The sequence below is a fragment of the Elgaria multicarinata genome, chromosome 5, assembly GCF_023053635.1.
Source record: "Elgaria multicarinata webbii isolate HBS135686 ecotype San Diego chromosome 5, rElgMul1.1.pri, whole genome shotgun sequence".
Classification (NCBI taxonomy): domain Eukaryota; kingdom Metazoa; phylum Chordata; class Lepidosauria; order Squamata; family Anguidae; genus Elgaria; species Elgaria multicarinata.
Genome location: NC_086175.1, coordinates 3,163,930 through 3,186,692, shown reverse-complemented (window position 1 = coordinate 3,186,692; position 22,763 = coordinate 3,163,930). Strand labels below are relative to the sequence as shown.

General features: G+C 41.3%; 1 protein-coding gene across 1 annotated transcript in view; it reads right to left on the bottom strand.

Annotated features, from left to right (window-relative positions):
* Positions 1-1,150: 1,150 nt before the first annotated feature.
* NELFA (negative elongation factor complex member A) overlaps positions 1,151-22,763 on the bottom strand; it is a 51,952-nt gene continuing 30,339 nt past the window's right edge. Inside the window, exons 4-11 of the mRNA XM_063125907.1 lie at positions 22,175-22,264; positions 18,835-18,965; positions 15,748-15,817; positions 15,047-15,135; positions 13,302-13,425; positions 8,917-9,143; positions 2,387-2,486; positions 1,151-1,745 (exon numbers count right to left, since the gene is read on the bottom strand). Of these exons, the coding sequence (XP_062981977.1) occupies positions 1,561-1,745; positions 2,387-2,486; positions 8,917-9,143; positions 13,302-13,425; positions 15,047-15,135; positions 15,748-15,817; positions 18,835-18,965; positions 22,175-22,264 (1,016 nt within the window). The 3' untranslated portion in view covers positions 1,151-1,560. The remainder of the gene's footprint in view (positions 1,746-2,386; positions 2,487-8,916; positions 9,144-13,301; positions 13,426-15,046; positions 15,136-15,747; positions 15,818-18,834; positions 18,966-22,174; positions 22,265-22,763) is intronic.

Genomic DNA, 22,763 nt, shown 5'->3' with positions numbered 1-22,763 from the left:
GAATAAAAGTTCTGAAACGGAAGTTACAACATAAAAGTTATATATCACTCTCTTGTTGATATTCCAACACCACCCTTAGGCAGCCAAGTTCAGGGCAAGAAACATCAAATCAAAGTGTACTACATTCCAGAACAAGTACGATATTCTCTGTTTAACAAATTGAGAGACACACAGCTCAGTTACGTCACAATAAAATGTAAAACAGGACTTTTTCTGTCTTTCTAGTTTAAAATTCTCTAAGCGGATTCCCGGATGAGGTACCGAAAATGCCAAAGTGAGTTCAAAGTGATTTAGAGCCCATGGGTACCTTGTTAAGAGTTCACATTTTGTTTCTTCTTTGCTACCATTTTAAGCCTGGGCCAGCTCAAAGGTTTCTTGTATCTCAGACTGCTACAGTGATCTCTGTGCTCGTTCTCAACTTCAGCTTAATTTTTTCAAAAGTACCCTACTGTATCTTTTGCATCTCCCAGAAATAACAGAAGGAAGTGTGATTCGTTCTATTATTCCTGTGCCTAAACTATTAAACTCTCAAACGTTAAGCTCCCAATGCCTTAGAATGGATGTTTCCAGGAGGCACAGCAATTAGGAAATTGCTCTGAAGGCAGAGCCTCTTCAGCTTCCCCCACTGAAAAGAAAAGCTTTTGAAAGAACGCTGCTGCTTTCAGGTCTCATGAAGCTGCAGGTGAGGTCACTTTCTGGACATATTTTAAACCTCCGGGATGGTAAACTATTTCTGTGTATGGGCATACGTGGAAGGGTGCCATTCCTCTTGGAAAAATTCGAGATGAGTGATCCAATTGCCATTTTGACTCATATTTAACACATTCCAACAAGGGCCCAGGAATGACATTCCAATAAATGTCATCTCATTAATACATCACAGACATTATTCCAAAGGCCACTAGTCAGACACATAAAGTGTGGCTGCAACATGAAGCAACACACTTCAACAAGCGTAGAAGAGCTCGGGGCTGGCCAATGTAAAGGAACAAGTCATTTTGCAGCACAGCAATTGGATTCATTTTGACAGTGAAGATGTTTGTAACTTTGGTATTATCCAGACAGAAAGCTTAACCTTTTGGTTTCAGGAATATATATATATATATATATATATATATATATATATATATATATATATATGGGACACATGGCATATACCACCTACAGTCAGCTGCAGAAGAGAAAAAGAAACTTCACATAAAGAGCAGTGCCCATTTTTAAACACAGAATCTAGAGAATTGACCAAGCGCTGCTACTGTAAAATCCGTCCTGCTGGAAGGCTCTCTCAAGGCATAGGAAGATTAACCCTTCTCCTAAAGGTAGAAGTGTTTCAGCTCTGAACATTCGACCTTCCTGAATCACTGCACCTACCCCCAATCCTTTAATAAAATATGCACCGCCATTTCCTTCTCTCCTGCTACTTTAGCTGATCACAGCTATTACGCTGGATGGTTACAATGAGGCCCACACAGGAATGTTGTTCTGCCTAGTCGACACACAACGTACAAGCTGGCTTATGCTATGGTCTGTTTGGTCGACACTTTTCTGTTACTGAATTGTTTAAGAAACATTTGTGATTGGTTTGTATTTCTTTAGCCTGGTCCACTGGCCAGTAGCATAGTTCATTTCAAAGACTGTGTCAACTAGCATGGTGGTGCTTCCAGTACCATCAGCCTTTGGCAGCACTTCTGTATGCTCGCTCAGTTTGATCTGGATTATGTCGCCCTGTTCTTGGCAAGGGTTTTCTGTGGAGGCAAAAGGTAAGCATTTCAAGGTCAGATGCGTCAAAGCGTTAGAGAAGTAGTTTAGAACAGAAGCTATGCAGAAACCCACATCTTCTCTGCTGTGCACCACCAGCATCCCTTCACATTTATTTGCCATCCTACGGGAATCCAATTTGGAGGGAGCCTTACAACCCATCTCATAGTGCAACTCTGTACTCAACACAGGAAATCCAGAGCTAGAACTTTCCTAAGAGAGGTCCAGGCTCTGCTTGGATACCTCCAGTGAGGGAGGGCGGGGGCCCCCACTCCCCCTCGGAGTCATTGTGACCTCAACATGTTCAACTAAAAGCTATGCTTCTGCCACGTAAGCCCATTAGATCAAGTCCTACCATCTAGGGAAAGAGGGAGCAATTTTTGCCCACTTCTATGTGTGCAGCTGTGCAGAAAGCATGCCACTGAGCAGGCTGAGGGAGAGCTGTGCATTCCAGCACAAGCCACGGAGATGCCTCTGGCGGCAGCCAAGCAGCCCTTCCTGCCCCTGGCTTCTGTGCTGCATCTCGTTTACAGCGGAAGCTGGAAGTGATCCTTACCACAGTCAGCCAAGATATCTGACTACCTGGCTCTGATTTTCTAAGCAAAGGAACGGCAGCCTTAATACATGCCTCTGGATCCTGCCATGAATCCAAGAATAAGAGCCTTCTCCGGCCTTGTCACTTTGTTTGCTGTCTTGAACATTTCTTGTGCTGCGTACATTTGTTCTCTCTGCAAGAGATTCAAGAGTATTATATTTCAGGGGATTATTATATAAGTAGGGGAATAACTTAGTATCTTATTAATATCTTACTGTCTTACTAATATCTTATTAGTATCTTATTAATATCTTACTGTCTTATTTCTATATTGACAAATCCCATTTTTCTTGTTCTATAGATGAAAAACTGCAGCAGCACCCTTTAGAGTTTTCACCCTTCTTCCATTTTCAGGTAGGCAAGAATAATATTTTTATATAGTTCATTTATCATGCACATTTCTAGACGAACTTAAAAAAAAAGCAGATAACTTTTTATCTGCATAACCCACCTTACGCATTTTGCTTATTTAGAAATATTGGAATTTGTTTTGTTATCTAAAATAAGCATTATAAAGCCCCTATTGCAAATTGTCCTTTCTCCAATTCATCAAACATGGAATGAAACAAGACTGAGAAGACAATAGTCAAAATATTTTTATATAAAAAAATTCTAGACAGTGTCATACTCTTCATCCAACTGAATTTTATGTTGTTACAGCCCAGTGCCCTCACTTCAACAAACCTGTGTGTGTGTTACAATTACCTTCCACTAGTTGATATGCCCGGTGTTGTTCGGATCCGTGAATAATGTTTTTAACATTTATTTGATAAATAATAAATTTCTTTGCAACTTATTCATCTTTAGATTGACTGGGTCTTTTTAGTTTGGTTGAGTTAGTAAACTGTTTTGTTAGAATAAATGGAAAATCGTGTTAACAAGAACTGAATTTTAAGTTAGAGCATCGTGATAAACCACATTTTTTGTTTTACCTGAAAAGCCTACACCTCCCATCACGCCTCGGCCAGAGCAGCCGTCTAAACTTCAAAAGCAACCAAGACACACAACACCCTTTCTACCAGCCAAGGAGGGGAGTAAGCAGCTCTTAGTGGATGACCACAGCTCCCGCCAAGCCCTGCTGGGACTGCCTCAGCCTGCACTTCTCACCCTCGAAGTGCTCCATCAGGAGCCTGTACTGAAGGGTCGGGACTGGGCCGGGCACTTGCTCCCCTTCGTCAAGCTTGTTTCTGGGCATGCACAGAGTGCTTCCCTTTCCTCCCTCTCTCCCTCTTAAGGCTGAAGGCTGCATGTGTGCTTCCCTCAGTTTCTGAGAAACAGCGATATCAGGACGAGGTGCCTTTGAGCATGTCCAGAGTTCAGCCTCTCAAAGACACGCTGTTGTATCTAGTTATGATTTTAAACCACACATGGCAGGTGGGAGGAGGCACCGCAAATGGATGCAGCCCACTTATGTAGGTTGTTTCCTTTTATGTGGAATTGGTTTGACTGCTCAAGACTGACCTTAGGAATCACAGTGGCCACCAAAGGCTGGTAAGTCTGGCCTCTTACCCAAGGCATGCTGGGAGTTGTAGGCGTAAACCTAGGTTTTTATTAAATTCTTAAAAAATACTTAAAACCCTAAAATTCATGTTTTTATATTTTTTCTGATCCATGTACACGAAGACCTGTCTGGGTGAACAGTGTTAAAGCAGTACCATATGTGGAAGTGGTAAACATTTCAGTTTTATAGGTAGAGATAATAGACATGCAGAATGTTCCATCACTTGGATCTTTCTGGGGGTGATTCTGAGGGCCAGGATTACGACTGAAAAAAGCTAGAGGGCAAAAAAACAGGTAGCTTACCTGTAACTGTAATTCTTCAAAAGTTGCATTCACACATATGGGCTCTGCATCTGCGTGGAGCCATGCTTTAGGGAACTTCTAAAGTTGAGGAACATTCTTTTGGGTGGGAACCCCTCCCCTCCCATCTCACTGTGCATGTCCAGCTGGTTCCCGCCCTTCTCCTCAGTTCTCAAGACCATCTTGTTTGTCCCAAGTCTGAAGAGATGAACTCTCTATCAATGCCGATTCTGGGATTGACACCAAAGAGGGGACTGTGGGTGGGTTGTGTGAATGCACAGATGAGCACTCGAAGAACTACAGTTACAGGTAAACAACCTGTCTTTCTTCTTTGTAGTCTCTGTGCATCTCACATATGGGAGATTTACAAGCTTACTTACCGGTGGAGGGTAGGTGTCATTTGTCGTTATCAAAGGATGGAAGACAGCACAGCTCTCCCAAAGTTGCAATCACTCCTTGCTCTGGTATTGAGTCTATAGTGAGTGATAAAAGTCGGTTTCGACCATGTCCCTGCACAACATATGTCAGGGACATATATTCTGACATGTATTCTTCTAACAAATGTGAGGAAAGTGAGACATGATCGTCATCTCTACTGGTATGGTCAGTCAGGGGAATAGGTTGTTGAGGTTTATATGATTGAGGTTTATGGGAGATTTTCAAATCCATGTGGACCAGTCCCAGAACGTGTTGACTCTGCCAGTCTCTGACACGTGGAATATTCTTCACCTTGGATTTGGCAACCTTGCATATCTTGCAATCTAAGTATTTCTTGCACCCCTGAACTTTTACACCCTCTGAAAAACTCAGAGTTTTGTTCAGAACTTTAAAACTTGAATGTCCAAGTCTCCTATGTAAAACATGGATGCAATTGTCATGGTTAGGAACATTTTCATAAGTTTCCATACAACCTGCTTGCACCTCTGGAATTTCTTCCTCATTTGGATTGTCCTCTATGAAATACAATCCATTTTGCAGCTTTGCAGTTCCTCTTAGGAGTCCATGCTTACGAATAAAGCATTTGTCTTTTTCAAAAGACACACAGAAACCTTTTTCTGTTACATTTGACATTCCTAGAAGGGAAAAATTCAAACTGGGAACAAACAATGCATTTTCAAAGCACTCCTTCAAAAAAGGTAAGCTGCACGTTCCTTCGCCAGACACCTGGATCCTCTTGCCATCAGCAAACGTGATAAATTTTTCAGAAGAGTCCCTGAAGTCCCAGAAGAACTCAGGTCTATTCGAAATTACAGTAGAAGACCCAGAGTCTATGATCCACCGGAAGCTCTTTCCTTCCGCTTGCCTGCAGAGTTGACTCCTTGCTTCTGCCGTGACTAGCTGCACTGATTTATTCTTCCCTCGGGGTTTTTCTTCTTTGTTGGGCTCTGATTGTAATCTGACTCTACAATCCTTTTGCATATGTACCAACTTCTGGCACCTGAAGCACAGTAGAGGCTTTTTAGGTTTGGGCTTTCTCGAAGTTGAAAATGCTGACTCATCTTCCTCCTTCTTCACCAAAGCCTTACCCTTCATACCCAGACCATTTTGAAAATGCGTCTGGTTTGTCACCTGAACTGCTTTGGGCTGACTTTCTCAAAGTCCTCTTTTGACATTCTTCTATCAATCTGCCCGATATCATATTTAAAGTTATGTCCTGGATCCGCATTGCTTCTAAAGTTGTCACCAGCACGTCCCAAGACGGTGGTAAGCTTGACAGAACCACATACACTTTCATTTCGTCACTCAGAGGTAAGCCTGCTGCATTTAGACTTTCAAAGCAGTCTCTTAATTTCTGCAAATGGGCTTTTACATCTGCTCCCTCTTTCATAAGTGTATGGTAGAGCTTTCTGGTTAAACTTATTCTAGCTCCTGCGGTATCTCTGACATAAACAGCTCTAAGTTTAGTCCAGATAACATCAACAGTGTCTTCTCTGCTTATATAAGACAGTTGGTCATTCCTCATGGACAAAACAATGTGGGCTTTCGCCCGCTCAGCGCAACGTCTCCACTCCTGTAAATTTGCTGCATTCAAATCTGCTGCTGGGGCATCTGTTACAACTTCCCACAGGCCAAGATTTCTCAGGCTCATTTCTATTTTAAATGACCATGACATATAATTTTCGTCTGTAAGTAATTCAATAGGGACAAGTGTTCCCAACGTTTAATGCCATACTTTCAATTTAACAGGTTGTTTTGGTTTACAACCCCTTCAGTGGTTTAATTTCTTTTAGGGCCTGACCGGCTATCCAGATTCAGCTTCCTCAGTGCCCCCTTTAAAGTTAAAACCACTCTTGCCAGTTCTCTCCGTGTGATTTTCAGACACCTACTATACGAAATAGCTTACTGGCTGTCTGTTCCTACGACTTTCAACAAAGACACTCAGGAATTTAATCAACCACGGCTTAATTCTTCAGTCCTACTGTACTTGCTGTACCCACTGTACTTGCTTATCGTTTTCTGGGCCCGTAACCTGTTGAGGTTTTATATGATTGAGGTTTATGGGAGATTTTCCAACCTCATTAGTTATTGCAAAGACTAGGCTTCTGGCCAATAACTTTGTAGCAGAGTATTACAGCGGTTTCCAGCCAAGTCAGCAAAGACACAGATTAAGACTGAGATTTGAATTGGTTTAAACAAACCTTTACTGGCATATAAAAATATAATTTAGTTATGGCAATCACAGATAACAAATACTTACACATGGTCATTCAATACAGCTCTGATACATCTGAGTGATACATTCTGAGTGATACATGTACATGGAAATACATTTACTTTTATAGACTACCTGTACAATGATGCAACTTCTTGCAACCCTTAATTGAAGACAATCAGTTTACCAATTATTCAATTATGACATCAATGTCCAGGTGCAAAGTTGACCTTTAAGTTTTCTGCTGAGTCTTCTGTTTCTTCCAGCTCCTCAGCAATTAGCAAATCAATGGAAACATAACCAGGATCCGTTCCAGGATTCCAACATAGGTAGTGGGTGATCCCCTTGATATGATATTGATGGTGGAGAGTCTCTAGTTGTTAGCAATTTTTCTAGACATTGACCCCTGGTAAGTGATGTTCCCCTAGGTAGAACAGGTGGAGGCTGTACAAAAATCACATTGTCCGGGGGTCTAGACAATATCGCTGAAGTGAGTACATTAGGTAGACTTCTTTGTCTATCTCTCTGTTCTTCCCTGTCTCGATGCCATTCGCCATATGTATGGAGGTGTTGTGACGGGAGTGACCAAGCTGAATAGTGGTCTCAATCTTGAACTCATCTCAGTGATCTCGATCTGGAAGCATATAGGGTGTGGCCTGATCTAGAAGACGTCAGAGAAGAGTTCTCCCTGTATTCACGGTGGTGTCTGGGGGAAGACTGTTGTGGCAAGTCAATCACTATAATTGATCTCGGAGGTGAGGGATCTCTTACTTCTCCCTCCAACATCGATGTTACATTGCCACATTTGGGTCTCGACACTGAAGGTGTCAGAGGTGGCAAGTCTCATGCAATGCCCAGTCTTGCCATCGAAGTTATCAATGTTGACAAGCTCTGCTTATTGCAGTGATTGGTTCTCAATACCAAGGGCATTGGCATCGATGAGTCCTGCCTTGACATGGTATTATTATCAGTGTTGTGGACGCCTTTCTGACGGGGTAGGCGAACCGAAAGTAGGCGGTGGAGGTGTAGAAATGACCTGTCTTTTTCGCCTTCTAGAAATCATGCTTTGTATTAGAGACGTTAGACTTCCTCTTTTTTGCCTTCAAAACACTTGAGGTTTGCAGTGTCCCTTTAGTCTTCTTAGATAACTTCTTGGCGGTCAATGTGGACAATGGATGACCTGAAGTCAAAGGATTTGCTTGGCCCGTGTTTGGGGTTGGCAACCTGGCAGGATTACTTGTAAGATTCATATTCTTTCCTGGAGTGTCTACAGCGAGTAATGCTTTTTTCCACAGAAGAGCCTTCAGGCAATCAGAATGATTACTCTAAGTTTGTTTAGAAAAACTCATGCAGTGTGAGCATGATCCAATTATATGCATCTTGCCTAAACAGACGAGACAAAGCAAATGTCCATCTGCCAGAGGCAATTTGCTGCCACACTTAACTCATTTCATAAACTTCAGTGCCACATGCCCCAGAAAAGAAGAAAAATAAGAGTAAGAAAAAGATCATAGAGAATTTTTTTAAAAAAGGTATATATAGCAAAGAGAGAAATAGAAAAGATTGTAGAGAAAAACAGTAAGAACATCCTCAAGAAATCCGAAAACAGTTAAACTAACTAGTAGCGAAGTTCCCTCAATGTGACCAGCAAGGCAGTTGAAGAGAAACTGAGCAGATGGGTGGGAACCGGCTGGACATGTGCAGTGAGACAGTGGGGGAGGGGTTCCCGCCCAAAAGAACATTCCTCAGCTTTAGTTTCCTGAAGTGTGGCTCTGCGCAGCCGCAGAGCCCATATGTGTGATGCACAGAGACCACAAAGAAAAAGTGAATGATCTATGAAAGACTGGTAGGTTATGTCTGGCTTAGTGAGTCAGATGTTGTGTAGGCCTGGAACTGATTAGTCCTTATCAGAGTTTGGGTGTATTGTATCAGATCTAAATTATGAAAACAATCTCAATGAGCTACATATCTTGGAATATTAATTGTCTTATTGTTTAGTACTACATGGTTCCTGCTACTAAAAAATGACCATGGCCATTTCAGAAGTAGCAATGTATTAATAACACTCAAGAAAATCATTTACAAAACCGGAGTAAAGCAATTTGCTTACTGTTAAAGAGAGGTTTTTCTTGGGTGCGGCCTGTTGAGGAGCCGCCTGTGGCCCTTGCACCGCTGGAGAAGTGGCTGGAGGGGTCACAGGAGAGGTAGGTGTCACTGAAGCAACATTTGCATTACTGTTGTACATGGGCGTCCTTTGCTTAAATTGAGTGGGGACAACAGTGGTGGTTGGCGTAGCAGGCTCTTCTTTAGCTTGCAAGGGTTCCCGAACAGATCCAGCTAATTGAAGCAAAAGGATGTCATTATGAAGAAGTGAAAAGGTGTTCACGTACTATGCTAACGTTACAAACTTTAACACATCACTACTTACTTTTGTAAGTTCACAAGGGAAAGTACTGAATGACTTAGTAAATGGCTCTTTGTTGCAACAGACAATGATTTCTCCTGACCTCTGTGATAGCCCAGCCCTCTTTGCTTAGACCATCACTTTGTCTTTTTCCCTCTCTACCTTATTTGCATATTTGGGGTAGGCATCTAGGTGCTTTGGGAATAACCTGTGAGGAAGAATTTCTGGGTCCATGAGAATTTTGTGTGAAATCAATGCCATAGATGTTAGAATAACCTTTCAGGTACAGACTGAAATCACTCAGCCAAAGACTTTTACCAGAAAGAGAAACACTATACTTGCAACTTACCAGGAAGGAAAAACTTCACTACTACCACCAATTTCCTGAGAAAGCCCAATTTGGTTATTCCTCCCATATCTGAAACCTTGTCTCACCCCTGGAATAACCCTAATTCCAAATCGAAAGATATTCTAAAAGGTGCAAAGACAGGCGCAGTACTAGGAACAGGTTCAGAATCTCACTGAGTCACTGTTCTAATTCATAGAATTTTACACATTGATAAAACAGACCTGTTTCATCCCAAGATAGAGTCAGGCAGGCAACCAGCTGAATTAAGCCTAGAAATATGTACTTATTTGAAGAACTAAAAGTTCATGCTATATTGGCCAGATATAGAAGGGACTATCCCCATGACACTTCTGTTGAATTGTGAAAAAATAAACTGGCACCACAAAGCCCAAGATCCAATATACTGACTGGGTTTGGACTACCATGAGGGTAAAAGAAGCCATCATGGTTTCTCCCCTTGCCCCACCCAGACTACGATTTGCTTAATTACCCACGATGCAGAACGGGTTGCTGTGACATCTGAACCTTGACCAATGGCTTGTAATATAGGTTGTGGCGTGGCTAATAACCCTCTGCCACCATTCATTGCACCAGGTCTGGACAGCACGTTAATCCGCCCTGCATTGCAGGTAATTATGCAAATCACAGTCACGTACACATCATGAACCGGATCATGGGGGTAAAGAAGCCATGATGGCTTCTTTACCCCCATGATCATTCAAACAGCTCCACAATGAGACCAGGATGGCTCTTTACACCATCCGAGTCCCGTCTTCTTCTTCTGATGGTTTGCTTCAGAACTTTACCCATCTGGGCAGAATCTGGTTTAAACATAATGACACCTCAAACTCATAAGCCCCATTGAAAACAAGACACGGCGGGTTGGTTAGTCACTCGCTAAGCACTGCGCTGCCACTTGCCGTGGTTTGTTTGGTCCTTTGTCCTGCTGACACATATCCCAGGTGCCTTTGTGGCACAACCCTCCACTAGTCCTGCTGTGATGAGATGCTCCCCGTGCTCCGCTCCCACTTGCTTGCTTTGCAAACCACCTAAGCTTTTAGGTAGTTTTAATGGTTGAATTCACTAGGCACATTGTTTTAACTGTTTTAATAGTTTGACTGCTTTTAAATTATATATCATTTTAACTTAGTTTATGGTTTAATTTGTTTTTAGCTGTGTATATTTACTAATTTATACTGTATGCTTTTATCTGTACACCACCTTGAGAACTTATTGATATAGGGCAGGATTAAATGTTTTAAATAAATAAATAATAAGTTGACATACATACATGCCATATATATCTGTGGTGCAACACAAAAAGTTTGTGGTATTCATCTCTGGAGTGGAGCAGAGGGGCTTACCTTATTTTTTAGGGTGAGGTGGCAGATCAAAAACAAATAAAACTTTCTTAGCACTTTAGATGAGCGATGCTCCTCTTCCTAGCACTGCTATGCGTGTAAGCACGGCTGACACACACAGCCCCAGTTCAGGAAGGGCTGGTTTAAGCTTTCCCCCTTCCTGTTTTCATGCCAAAATTCTCCCCAAATTAAATGGAAACTCAATCATGCATACTCACACAGCTGTGCTAGGAAGAGGAAAGTGGCCATATAACTATAGTTGCTAAATCATGTTCAGGCTATATAGGAAAAATGCCCACCTTTTTCAAGGTTGCTCACAAGGAAAAAAAAACCAGTCACTGTTAAATGAAGCACTGAGCTGGAGAAAGATGAACAGAGGACATTGCAAGGAGCAGTCGGGTTTTTTATTGCTCTTGCCAGGCATTTCTGTAGCTCTTTCAAACATACCAGCCATGAGCCATCATGTCAGGTTTTGCATGTCATGACAAGCTGCTCTAAAAACAAGCCACCCCGAACTACCCAAGAACAAGCCATGAGTTCTCAGGGTGGCTTGTGCACAGTTATCAACTCATACTTAAGCCATCATGCGGTGTTTGGACAGTGCGACAAGACACTCTGAAAAAACCAAGGCTGACAAACCATCATGGGTTGTTGTGCCATGTGAACCAGGTCATTATCTTGAAGATTCTCTCAAGAGTCGAGACACTTCTGTCAAAAACTGACTAGCCTTACTGATTCATTGCTTTTAAAGTAGGCTTTCACAATCTCCATCATTCCCTCTCTTTGTATCCTGGGAGCTGACAGGGTTCTATCAATAATAATAAATAATAATAATAATAATAATAATAATAATAATAATAATAATCAACTTTAAATGGAATGATGCAATTTCTTCTAAGGAAGTTAGTAGTAGATGGATTATGTCCAGAAAGGATTTGAGGTCACACACAAGGTAGTATATTATTTATTTGTAACAACAAATGTTGTAAAGCTGCATTCTACTATCATTTCATATGTTTGCACTGTAATTCCAGAATATGCTCCTGCTTTATCTGCTGACAGTGCTATCCTATGCATGTCTACTCAAGAGATAAGTCCCACTGAGTTCAATGGGACTTACTCTCAGGTAAGTGTATAGAATGAATGAATAAAACTTTATTGAATAAGTCTTCCGACCATTTCAAAAGATCACATCATCTTTAAAAACATACAGGCATTAATTAAAATTTACAATTTAAAACAATATACAGTTTCTATATGATATATTATTTAAGACTAACAGTTAATAAAACCACTTGTGTTGCGAGATTTATTAAAATCTACTTATTAAGCCATTTTTCTAATTCTTTTTTCCTTATGCTGGCTGCTTTGAGAGCAAAAAGGGCAACCCTCTGAGTCACAAAATAATTAGAACCACGTAGGAGGAAGGACAATTTATCCTTCACTGTCCAGTTTCTCATGCGTATTAAAAACATAGATAGATTTCTCTACATTTTGAATACAAACAACATTCGAGTAAATAGTGAGCTAGATCTTCAATAGCAGGGATGCCACATTTACATAACCTATCTTTTGATGGGATGCCTAGAAATCTACCCTGCAGCATCATTGTATCCATCAGCTCAAGGCGAAGCCAAGTAAAGGCTCCTCGATGGACCCGTTTCATATCAAAGAACAGGTATTTTTCTTCTTTAAAATGGACTTTAGATGTTGCTAGCCATTTCATGGCCCTTGAATTTGCCACTGCGGCTACATCACTCCGACTTCTAATATCTGAGATCCTAAGTTTAACAGCATGTCTTATGTTAGTATTGGGGGTGCTGATTGCCAGCAGACTGAAACCAGAGCTTGGTAACATCTTTATAAATTTATACAGCCAGGAGGTTTCCAAGGTTTTAGCCATCTGCTCGAGAAGACACTTCTTGGGCAGCCTGGCCTCGTTCATCAAAACTAACTTAAACCAATAATTGAATAGCCTGCAATGTATTTGATCTTAGACTGCCGTAATACCGACTTCCGATCTAAGCACGTGTGCTGGACAGGTTAGAGGTAAGTGTATAGGATTGTAGCCTGAGCCACTGTAGAAATGGATGTCTTGCATAACTTTACTGAATTTAGGCATTTGTGGGCTTCTGCCTATTGCAGAATAATTTTAAAGTCTGATATGTGAGACAGGTTCTAATTTGATCTATTATACAAACATAGGGTCTTTAAGACATTAAAATAAATCTCTTCTGATGCAAGTCCTTTCAGAAGTGCTTAATACTTCACATAATGCAAATTTATCACACATTAGCAGCAATGCACTGGGTTACAACATAGAATATATTAAGAGATCATTGCATGCAGAAATGCACAAAACAAAAAAGCATGTCACTTACCTGGCTGTGTGTCAGAACTTGGTACATAGGAGGAGGATGGCACGGAGGATGGCACGACACTGGGTGCTGCTGGCAGATAACTTGTAGATGCCAGGGCAGGGTCATTATTCAAAGACGCAAGTTTCTGGGGGTGGGTGGGGGAAGCACACAGATCCTTAAAACTCGGCTGGATGTCGTCTGCTTCCGCAAATGGGAGAAGCCCTCACGTTTGGAGAAGGGGCATTCCAGGTCCATCCCTACATTCCCTCCAGTCCTTTACTACCTGGCTTCACATATACACACACACAGGCCACGTTTGGATGACACAATAGTCAACCACGAGTTGATAGTCTACTCCACGGATGACTATTAGCATGTTCACGTTGGAGTACCCCCCATATCTGCAGCATTCTTCCATCCTGAGCCAATATCCAAATGCACTGCGCACAGAGGGTGGCGCGTGAAGGGACGTGCACATCCCTGGGAACATGTGGAGGGGTGCTGCCAACCATAGCACCCCTCCCAGGGACAGCGTGTGCATGACCCTTGAATGAATAAAACCTAATGAATGAATAAAACCTATCGGCGGCTCCCCACGCGCTTCCCGGGCTAACACATGCCTATAGAGCACTGCTGGGCAAGAGCAGCAGAGGCTTCCTCCACTCTTGCCTTGCAGCTCTGTAGGCCCATGAAATTGTCAGCGGAGCCCAGCACACGACACAATAATCAACAGTTGTGCAAACAGTCAACTCTGCACACCATAGATTATTTGCATTGGTTATTTCAAGGAAATAACCAGTCGTTGTGTGGGGAATGCTTGACAGACGACACAATAGTCAACGGTGGACTATTTAATCACCCGTAGACTATTTAATGAACTGTTGATGATTGTGTCATTCAAACCCAGTCATATATACATATGCACAACATCTAGAACAAAAGCTAGAGTGTGGTTCTTCATTGGTGCGTGAAAGACATTGTGTACATACTCAGAAGCATACATTCCTTTACATAGGCATGGTGCAGCAAGATGGCTTGTAAAAGTCAGACTGAGAGACGGGGCTCTTGTTCTCCTCCTCCTGCCCCCACTCCCATGGCCCAAAGTATTCCTAAGGCAATTCCCCATTACAGACAAAAGGTCAGTTCCAAAATAGGATGGATCTAGTCCAATCTTTCTGCCGAAGTGGGAAGGAAAGTAAACAAGGGAAAAGGAGAGGTTATGGAACAGGGCAAAAGAGTTCAGTCAATAAGGGGTTAACTGACTCAGCACAGAAGCTGCACTGACACCTTCGCTTCCCCTGCCCGTCCCGCCCTGGGAGGAGCAACTGGGGAGTGTGCTGCATACAAATTTCCCCTTCGCTCTCTGAAAGAAAAAGAGCTAGAGAATTACATTTTAAAAAAGAAACAAATGTTGGAATTTGGGAGCAGGGAGTGGTGCATCTTCGAGACAGCCAGCCCCTCACCTTTAGCTTTGAGGACAAATCGCCAACACAGAATTGCCAACATTTTGCAAAATATTTCTGTTTAGAAGTTCATACACATGTTACTCCACAAATAAAAACAGAAGCAGGCAATTTGTGGCTTTCCAGAAGTTTTGGCCTACAACTCCCAGCAGCCCTATCCAGCCAGATGATGGGGCTGTCAGCCAAAATATTTGGAGGACCTCAAGTTGCCCACTCTGCATTTATAGATATGACTTCAGTATGAACTTAAGAGAACATTACTATGCTGTGGACATGTAATATTACTGCAAATTAAACTCCTACCTGAGTAGAAACGAGCCCAGCAGCATAATCTGGGGTAGCATTTTCTACAATTGTTTCCTCCTTTGCCTGCTTTTCCACCACTTCTGTATCTGTTCAATTAAAAAAACCAGAATGAAGTCATGATGGCCGTTTTACAACAGTATTTCATTTTACTAATGCTCAAACATGGTAATGTCTATACCTATGTACACACATAAATAGTTTGACTTTTTCTGTTAGGCAAACTCAAGTACAAACCACTTCTCAGATGTTTCTTTTCAATAATGAAAACAGAGTTAGGTCCAACCTCTCCCTCTGGATCAAGGCGGGGTACAACACAAATAAAAACACCATAAAATACATACAACGAATTCAAATGTTTAAATCTAGTGCATCATTAAAAGCAGCACACCATTAAAAAAGGCATCATCAGTAATCTTTGACATATTTCATTCGTCATGCAAGTTTTTTTTCAGATTACATTATTTGTACAACTACGGCAAGTGCCGCCTTATGTGCTAATCTGTGACCATGTGCCAGCTAATCATAAACAAACATAACAAGACAAATTCTTCCACTTTTTCAAAAATCTAAACACCTCATAGTTTCACACTGGCTTTATAGGAAAATTGCATACCAAAAGAAAAGTATTTGACTTTTTAAAAACTTTAATTTGGCAATGAACTATAAAAGGCTGAAGTTCTTAATTCTGTATAGTTTACCTAAGGTCTTTCTTCTTCTTTTTGCTTCCCGGCCAGCACCAACCATATCCAGCTCTGAGATGTCTAGTAACTACAAATATATATATAATCATATTTATTACAGAGTTCATCTGAATCATGTCTGATGGATTGCACCATTTGTCTTATACAGTTCCACATATGCAAAGAATTTTAATCTCAGGACAGCTTCACTTTTTACAAACCCATGTTGAACTTCATAATAGCCAAGACTATTATATGACCTTGTTAAATCCATCTATGCAACAGGGGGTCCATGGAGTCCATGGAGTGGGAATAGTCCACTCCACGGATGACTATTTGTGGCAACACGGAAGTGCTGCTCCGTGGAGTGGACTATCACCACTCCGTTGAGTTGTCATCCCCTCCCCATTGAATGGCGGGACGGGTAACCACTTACCTTATCAGGGAGCCACCATTCCGTGGGGAGGAGTGGAGGGGGGAGGAGAGACACACTGCGCTGAGATGCGCCATCGCCGGTGAAAGAAGTGCCGGCGGAGCCATCTCTCCTCATGACTGGAGGTGAGATTAATCTGCCACTGCTGCAGCAGGAGCATCAGCTCCCCTGTTATTGGAGGCGACACGCCCACTGGTTCCCACTATGGCTGGCGCAGAGGGACAGGTGTGCTGCGGGCGCTGATGCGTCCTTTGCTGGCAGATGGCTCTCCATCACATGATATGCAAGGAGACTGCTCCGGAGCCGCCTCCTTCTGTGGAGGTTGTGCAGAAAAACAACTCTGCAAACCATTGGTTATCTACATTGGTTATTTTTCAAAATAACCACGTGTTTTTGCCCAACAGACGACATGTTAGTCAATGGTGGACTATTTAAGCAAGAGTTGATTAAATAGTCCATCGCTGACTAATGTGTCATCCGAACTGAGCCAGGGAGTCACAACTGAGAGCAAAGAAAGAAAAGTGTAGCATTCTCACTTGTTATAGAGTATAGCTATAGTGTACCTGTTAATTTCTTTTATTGCCCACATTTTCATTTTCTAGATGGTCAGCTCTCTCATTCACATCATTATGAAAAAATATTTTACGTAACAAAGTTATTGGTAGAATCTACAAGGGTTTTATTATGGTTTTAATTTTTGTGAACCGCCCAGAGAGCTTCGGCTATTGGGCGGTATAAAAATGCAATAAATAAATAATAAATAAATAGGAAAGTCTGTACCCTGCATGGGTACTTATTCCACCCTTGTGGCCTCCTCTCCAGTGAAATCCCCCTTTCAGGTGACTGAAGAGTGCAACCCTGTGCCACACTACTTGGACAGGTAGTATTTGGTGACAGGGGATGCACAGGTCTACCAAACGCTCTTCCTTGTAACAGAAGGTTCGACAGTAATGTCAGCAGTAATTTCCCCCTGCACTTTTACACTTCTTAAGAAGGAAGGCTGCTGAACCATAAGGTACATGACAGCAAGCATGGAGCAAAGCCAAGATGAACAGAAAATGACGGAAATGAACAGAAAGGGAGGAACTAGAAACAAAAGAGAGAAGTAGAATGCAGGCTTAGCTTAAGAAAACTATTCTGCTGTGGCAGTCAAAGAAGAACTGAGTGGGAAGGCATGGGATCCACACATTTGGGCAGCTGAATTGGACCTGGGAGTGTGCCCTGCTGGCAAAGATGCCTAGGTTATAGTTGTGGAATATTCCAAACATGCACTGTGCAATCTATCCTGTATGAATGCCTGCACAGAGACTATGAAGAACTAATGAATGTTAGAAAATATTCAGAGACAATCAAGGACCAAGTTAACACATGAAAGACTTGTGAAGCTTATTTCAATTCATGCAAAGCTTCCATGTTTTGAATGTTCAGAATCAGAAACTACAAGTTTGTCAGACACTGATTAGAGAAATAAGCATGTGCGAGTACTTACAAAGAAATATTATTTAGTGAAACTCAATGAAATGTAAGTAAAAATAAACATGGGCTCGGGACAAACACCAGTATATTCATTTTATAAAATGTATGATTTCCTAATGATGTAAATAAGACAGCTGAGTTTAGAAAATGAAAATGTGGATGTTAAATCAATAGAATGACATTTGTTTGCTTCTGCGCATGCTTATGTCGGGCCAAATCTTACGGAATCCAATTAACTGGGCATAGGGCTGCAGCCTTACTGTGCAAAATAATTATATTCCAAGACCTAAATTTATTGCAATTCATAGGGATGCTTATTTTATGAGTCTTTTCTCTAAAAATAAGAATTTATTTGTTTCTGCATGATAATGTTGAAGACGTTAACACCTAAACATGGTTTGGCACAATGTGAACAAGCAGTCCAATTCTCTTGGAAGTCTCATATGCTCCTTCCTCCACCCCTCAGCTTTACCTTCTAATACTGGGCACAATTTCAACTACTGTCTGAATAATACTAAAAGATGTATGCTTCTAAATTTCATAAATACGCCAAATTGTGCAATTTCATGTGATAACTTAATTATGCATGGTACATTTCAGGATCTTAAGATAGCAAAGTAAATTTGGGTTTGATAAACAAAAACATTTTGAGCATATTTCAATTTTTCCAAAAACATTCCACCACACCCACTGCTTAAAACTTTCCAGAAATTTTACATTTTTATTTCTGGTGTAGTATGGATCAAAAAGCGCCTCCAGGCAGAGAAAAGAAGAGAACGCCACCTATGAAATATTTTCCTCACAAGATCACAAGGCTAAAAGCCAGTATTACTTCCTGGGCTTCAGCTTCATCCCATACCTGATCCCATACAGAGCAATCAAACCACCTCCTCTCACGGAAACAAGGTCCGTGACAAACCATTTTGAGATGGTTTGTAAACAGAATGGGATGATGATGATGCCACACAGCCCTGCAGTGGGAAAAGCGGCCTCAGGTGGTGCAGTCAGCAAGGCCTCCTGTCCAAAGGTTCCAACCACCACCACCACCGGGAAAGACCAGGTACCCAAGCTACATGGACTAATGGTTTGTCCAAATACACATGTCTGAATGTTTATATAAGACTGCGAAGAAAGTGAACTTCTCATCCTGGGGAAGAGGAAAGGAGGAAAACACATTTTTCAAAAGGTGTATATACCTTTACTCCTCTCTCTTTACGCAGAGGAGTTCTTGAGGGTGGAATAGGAGTTCTATTTCCAGCAGGGCTAAATACACTCGGAGCTGTGGGACTCCTGAATGGAGCTTGTTTCGGTATTCCTTTGAGTGGAGCTAAAAACAAAACAATAAGGATAAAAACGTAATTCACTGAAATCAGTGATAACACCACTTCTACTAAAGAATGCCAAATCTCTCCAACATCACTAGCTACATATTTGGATCAATTTATTACATCCTTTATCCACAGTATCAGCAAAACTTAGCCATTATGTTTAAGACTGATTAAAATATTAAAACATAAGCCAGATATTGTCATAGTTCACACAGATGATACTAAAAACAAAAATATTTTATTTGCATTGTTTTGCAACACTCTTTGAGTTATTATTAAAATCTGAAACTGTATATGCATTGATCCTACTCTGTCAACTGTCATTAATGTATTTCTATAAAAACAGGAAAATATAGTTGCTACTTTGGCTGCCCATGAAGACTCGGGAGATGAAAGACAATTTAAGATATCATGTACAAAAACAGAAGATACCTCACTATTAGAAGTTACCTTACAGAAAGGCCTTCCTTTAAAAGTATCAGAGTGAACAACATAATTCAGTTTTACAATCTCTTCTGGGAGGGGGCAGGTGGGGTATCCTTCCAACTCAAAAAAGACTCAGTAATATTGCTGGAGTCTGCGATTCTGCTAATAGAATACATATAACCAGGGCTGATTCTACCAGAAGAAACCAAGCATCGCAAGTCACTTTGGGGCTGGTAGAGAGCACACTGCCTGACAGACAAGGCAACATGAGGCAGCACAGCAATGCATTCCAACATCTGGATAGTGATACCGTCCCAAAGAAGGAACATGCACCAGGTTTCCCTGATGCAGCTCTCACTACACCTGACAACCCAGTGAGAACCCCAGAAACATCATGAGTGCCCCCAAACCATTGTGTCATTTTTGCACTTAATTGTAATTGAGGGGTGTCGGAAGAGAACTATGCCCCATGTATCAAAAATCTGGAAAACCACTAGCATATGATGTCAGCTCCCCAACACAGAGATTGGGATAGTTAGAATCCAGACTCCCTGATATTACTAAGAACATACAATTGCAAACAAAATGCAAAACACTGGAGAAGATTACAGAATCTTCTGTAGCAGAATCATGTTGAGCCATCATAGATGGACCATCACAGATGGATTATTAAGCCATCCATGATGGCTCAACATGATTCTGCTACAGAAGATTCTGTAATCTTCTCCAGTGTTTTGCATTTTGTTTGCAATTGTATGTTCTCAGTAATATCAGGGAGTCTGGATTCTAACTGTCCCCATCTCTGTGTTGGGGAGCTGACATCATATGCTAGTGGTTTTCCAGATTTTTGATACATGGATGGCTTAATAATCCATCTGTGATGGTCCATCCATTCTTCCTGATACTAAATACTGCAGCCTACGGCACTGTTAATACAAGAAGCTGCTGCAGCAAGAGAGAGAGAGAGAGAGAGAGAGAGAGAGAGAGAGAGAGAGAGAGAGAAAGAAGAAGAAGAAGAAGAAGAAGAAGAAGAAGAAGAAGAAGAAGAAGCAGAAGCCACACACAAGGCAGAAAAGACGAGTTGATGTTGCAATTAAAATATATGTATTGAGTTCCAGGAGGGTGGGATGGGGGATTAATCAGGCACTAACTAATAGAATGTCTATGTACATGCTTTTATTTATTTCTTATTGCATTTATATCTCACCTTTTTTCCTGCAAGGAACCCAAGGTGGCGTACATAATCCTCCTCCTCCTCTCCACTTTATCCTCACAACAACAACCCTGTGAGGTGGGATGGGCTGAGAGTCTGTGACTGGCCCAAAGACACCCAGTGGGTTTTCATGGCCGAGTGGGGACTAGAACCCGGATCACCCGACTCCCAGTCCAAAACTTTAGCCACTACACCACACTGGTGCCTGATTCATTAGTACCTGATTCATGTCTGTATACAGCATTTAGAAGATGTGGTCATGAACAGATAGAGATATGACGATAAAAATTTAGAAGGAAAAAGAGAATAGAAAGCCAAAGACTGTGAGGGAAAAGATTAATGCATTTTGTAGGAACATACTGTTAATATGAAAAAGAACAAATTGGTTTTTGAAAGGCCAACACGTATTAAAAAGCCTTTACACTACTCCTTCCCCTCCTCTTCCACCATCTTTTTAAGGCAACTCTATGTTTATGTCAGCATGTCATTGAGTAGTTGGGCAATTGCTCTTAAATGCTTAGAAATAGAAAAGCTGTTCTTATAGTATCTTCTAGGAAATTGGACATCAAGCTTGGGGGGGAAAACAAAATTTGACATTTTAATTGAAAACTCTATGGAATGTGTATAGAATGCCCAATGCAGAACTTTGTTCACCGATATCCCAAAAAGCTTGAATGGTTTTTTTTAAAGCATGCTTTTCTATTCTCTTATCACATAATCATGCAGCAGCTTGTGTTTTTCTTAGAAATCCAATACACACTTTGGGGAAAAAAATGTACTCCTTCCAATGTGAGCACTGCAAGATGCAATAACAAAAAGCCAAATAAAAAAATCTTGTTAAATTATTTAAGTCAGACTAAAGAAACATCTTTGAAAGGGGCAACTACAAAAATCTGATAGTAACAATATACAATTTTATCTGTGAGGCCAGAAAATATTGTTTTAAAGTCAGAATTTTGAGTATTCTAAGATATTCTAATATAATGTATGTGAGCTAATTCCAGAAAGTTTTGGGGGCTACAGAATTAAGAATTACAGAGCAATCCTAAAATGGGGATGGGCGGGTCCGTACCATAGGAAATGTCACTTGCTAAGTCCTACCAGCAGTTAGCTTCCCCCCTCCCCCAATTGCCTCCAGTGGAGGGGGGGGGGTCAGGGTGTTTGGGATGTGGGTCAGAGAATGAGGTAGCCTAGGCCCCTAGACTGCTCCCAGTACCAACACACCCACCCCAAACTGGCCCCTTTTCAGCCCCACTACTGGGGCAGCCACGGCAATGAAAACCTCTGCAACTGTCCAGGCAGGGCGCCACAGGCAGACCTTTGTCTCTTCCGCTGAAGAGGAGACCTGCAGTATCCTAGGTGTCTCGGAAGGCCTTCCAGGGGACAACAGGGTCACACCCTTAATCTGGCAAAAACATCCTTCAAAACAGCAGTGTTTAGGCATGAATTGATTATATGTAAGTAAGTATGTAAGTTACCCAGAGAACTCTGGCTATTGGGCGGTATAGAAATGCAATAAATAAATAAATAAATAAATAAATGTAAGTAGTAAGAAACATTTTATCTTACTTGTTGTATCAATTTTTTTGACCAGCCCCCTTCCTTTGGCATGGAAAGGCACTCCAGCTGTCTTCTTGAGCTGCTGTGCAGTTTCAGTAGCTAGAAAAATAATTTTAATTAATACTCATTTATAAAGTCCCATTCTTAAATAGTGCTTTAACACAACTATTGAAACATGAGCTATCCAGAAAGATCAAAATGCTCAATAATTAACGGAGTAAGTTTACATACAGAGTTCCCACTTTTTAGGGCCATATCTGAAGCATGATGAATTCCTAGACCCAGGGAATCTGCATGTTTTCCATTTTAAAGCATGCTGACAATTGTTCTAAGCCACTAAGTTTTCAATTTTCAGATCCACTTGTATAAAAAAATGAGACCCACTTTTAAACATTACTGAATATGTCTATCTTTTTCCCTCTCAAGCTAAGGTGGTCAGACGCAAATGAGGACAGAATTACTGTACCATCTGTAGAACAAGAAAGAATTTCAACATGTGTAGCTTGTCAGTCAGAAGTGAAGGAAGCAAAATCTGCACTTGTCTAAATTCCCTCTTCTGCATTTCTATAATAAGTAAAAGGGCTGCTTCATCTTTGCA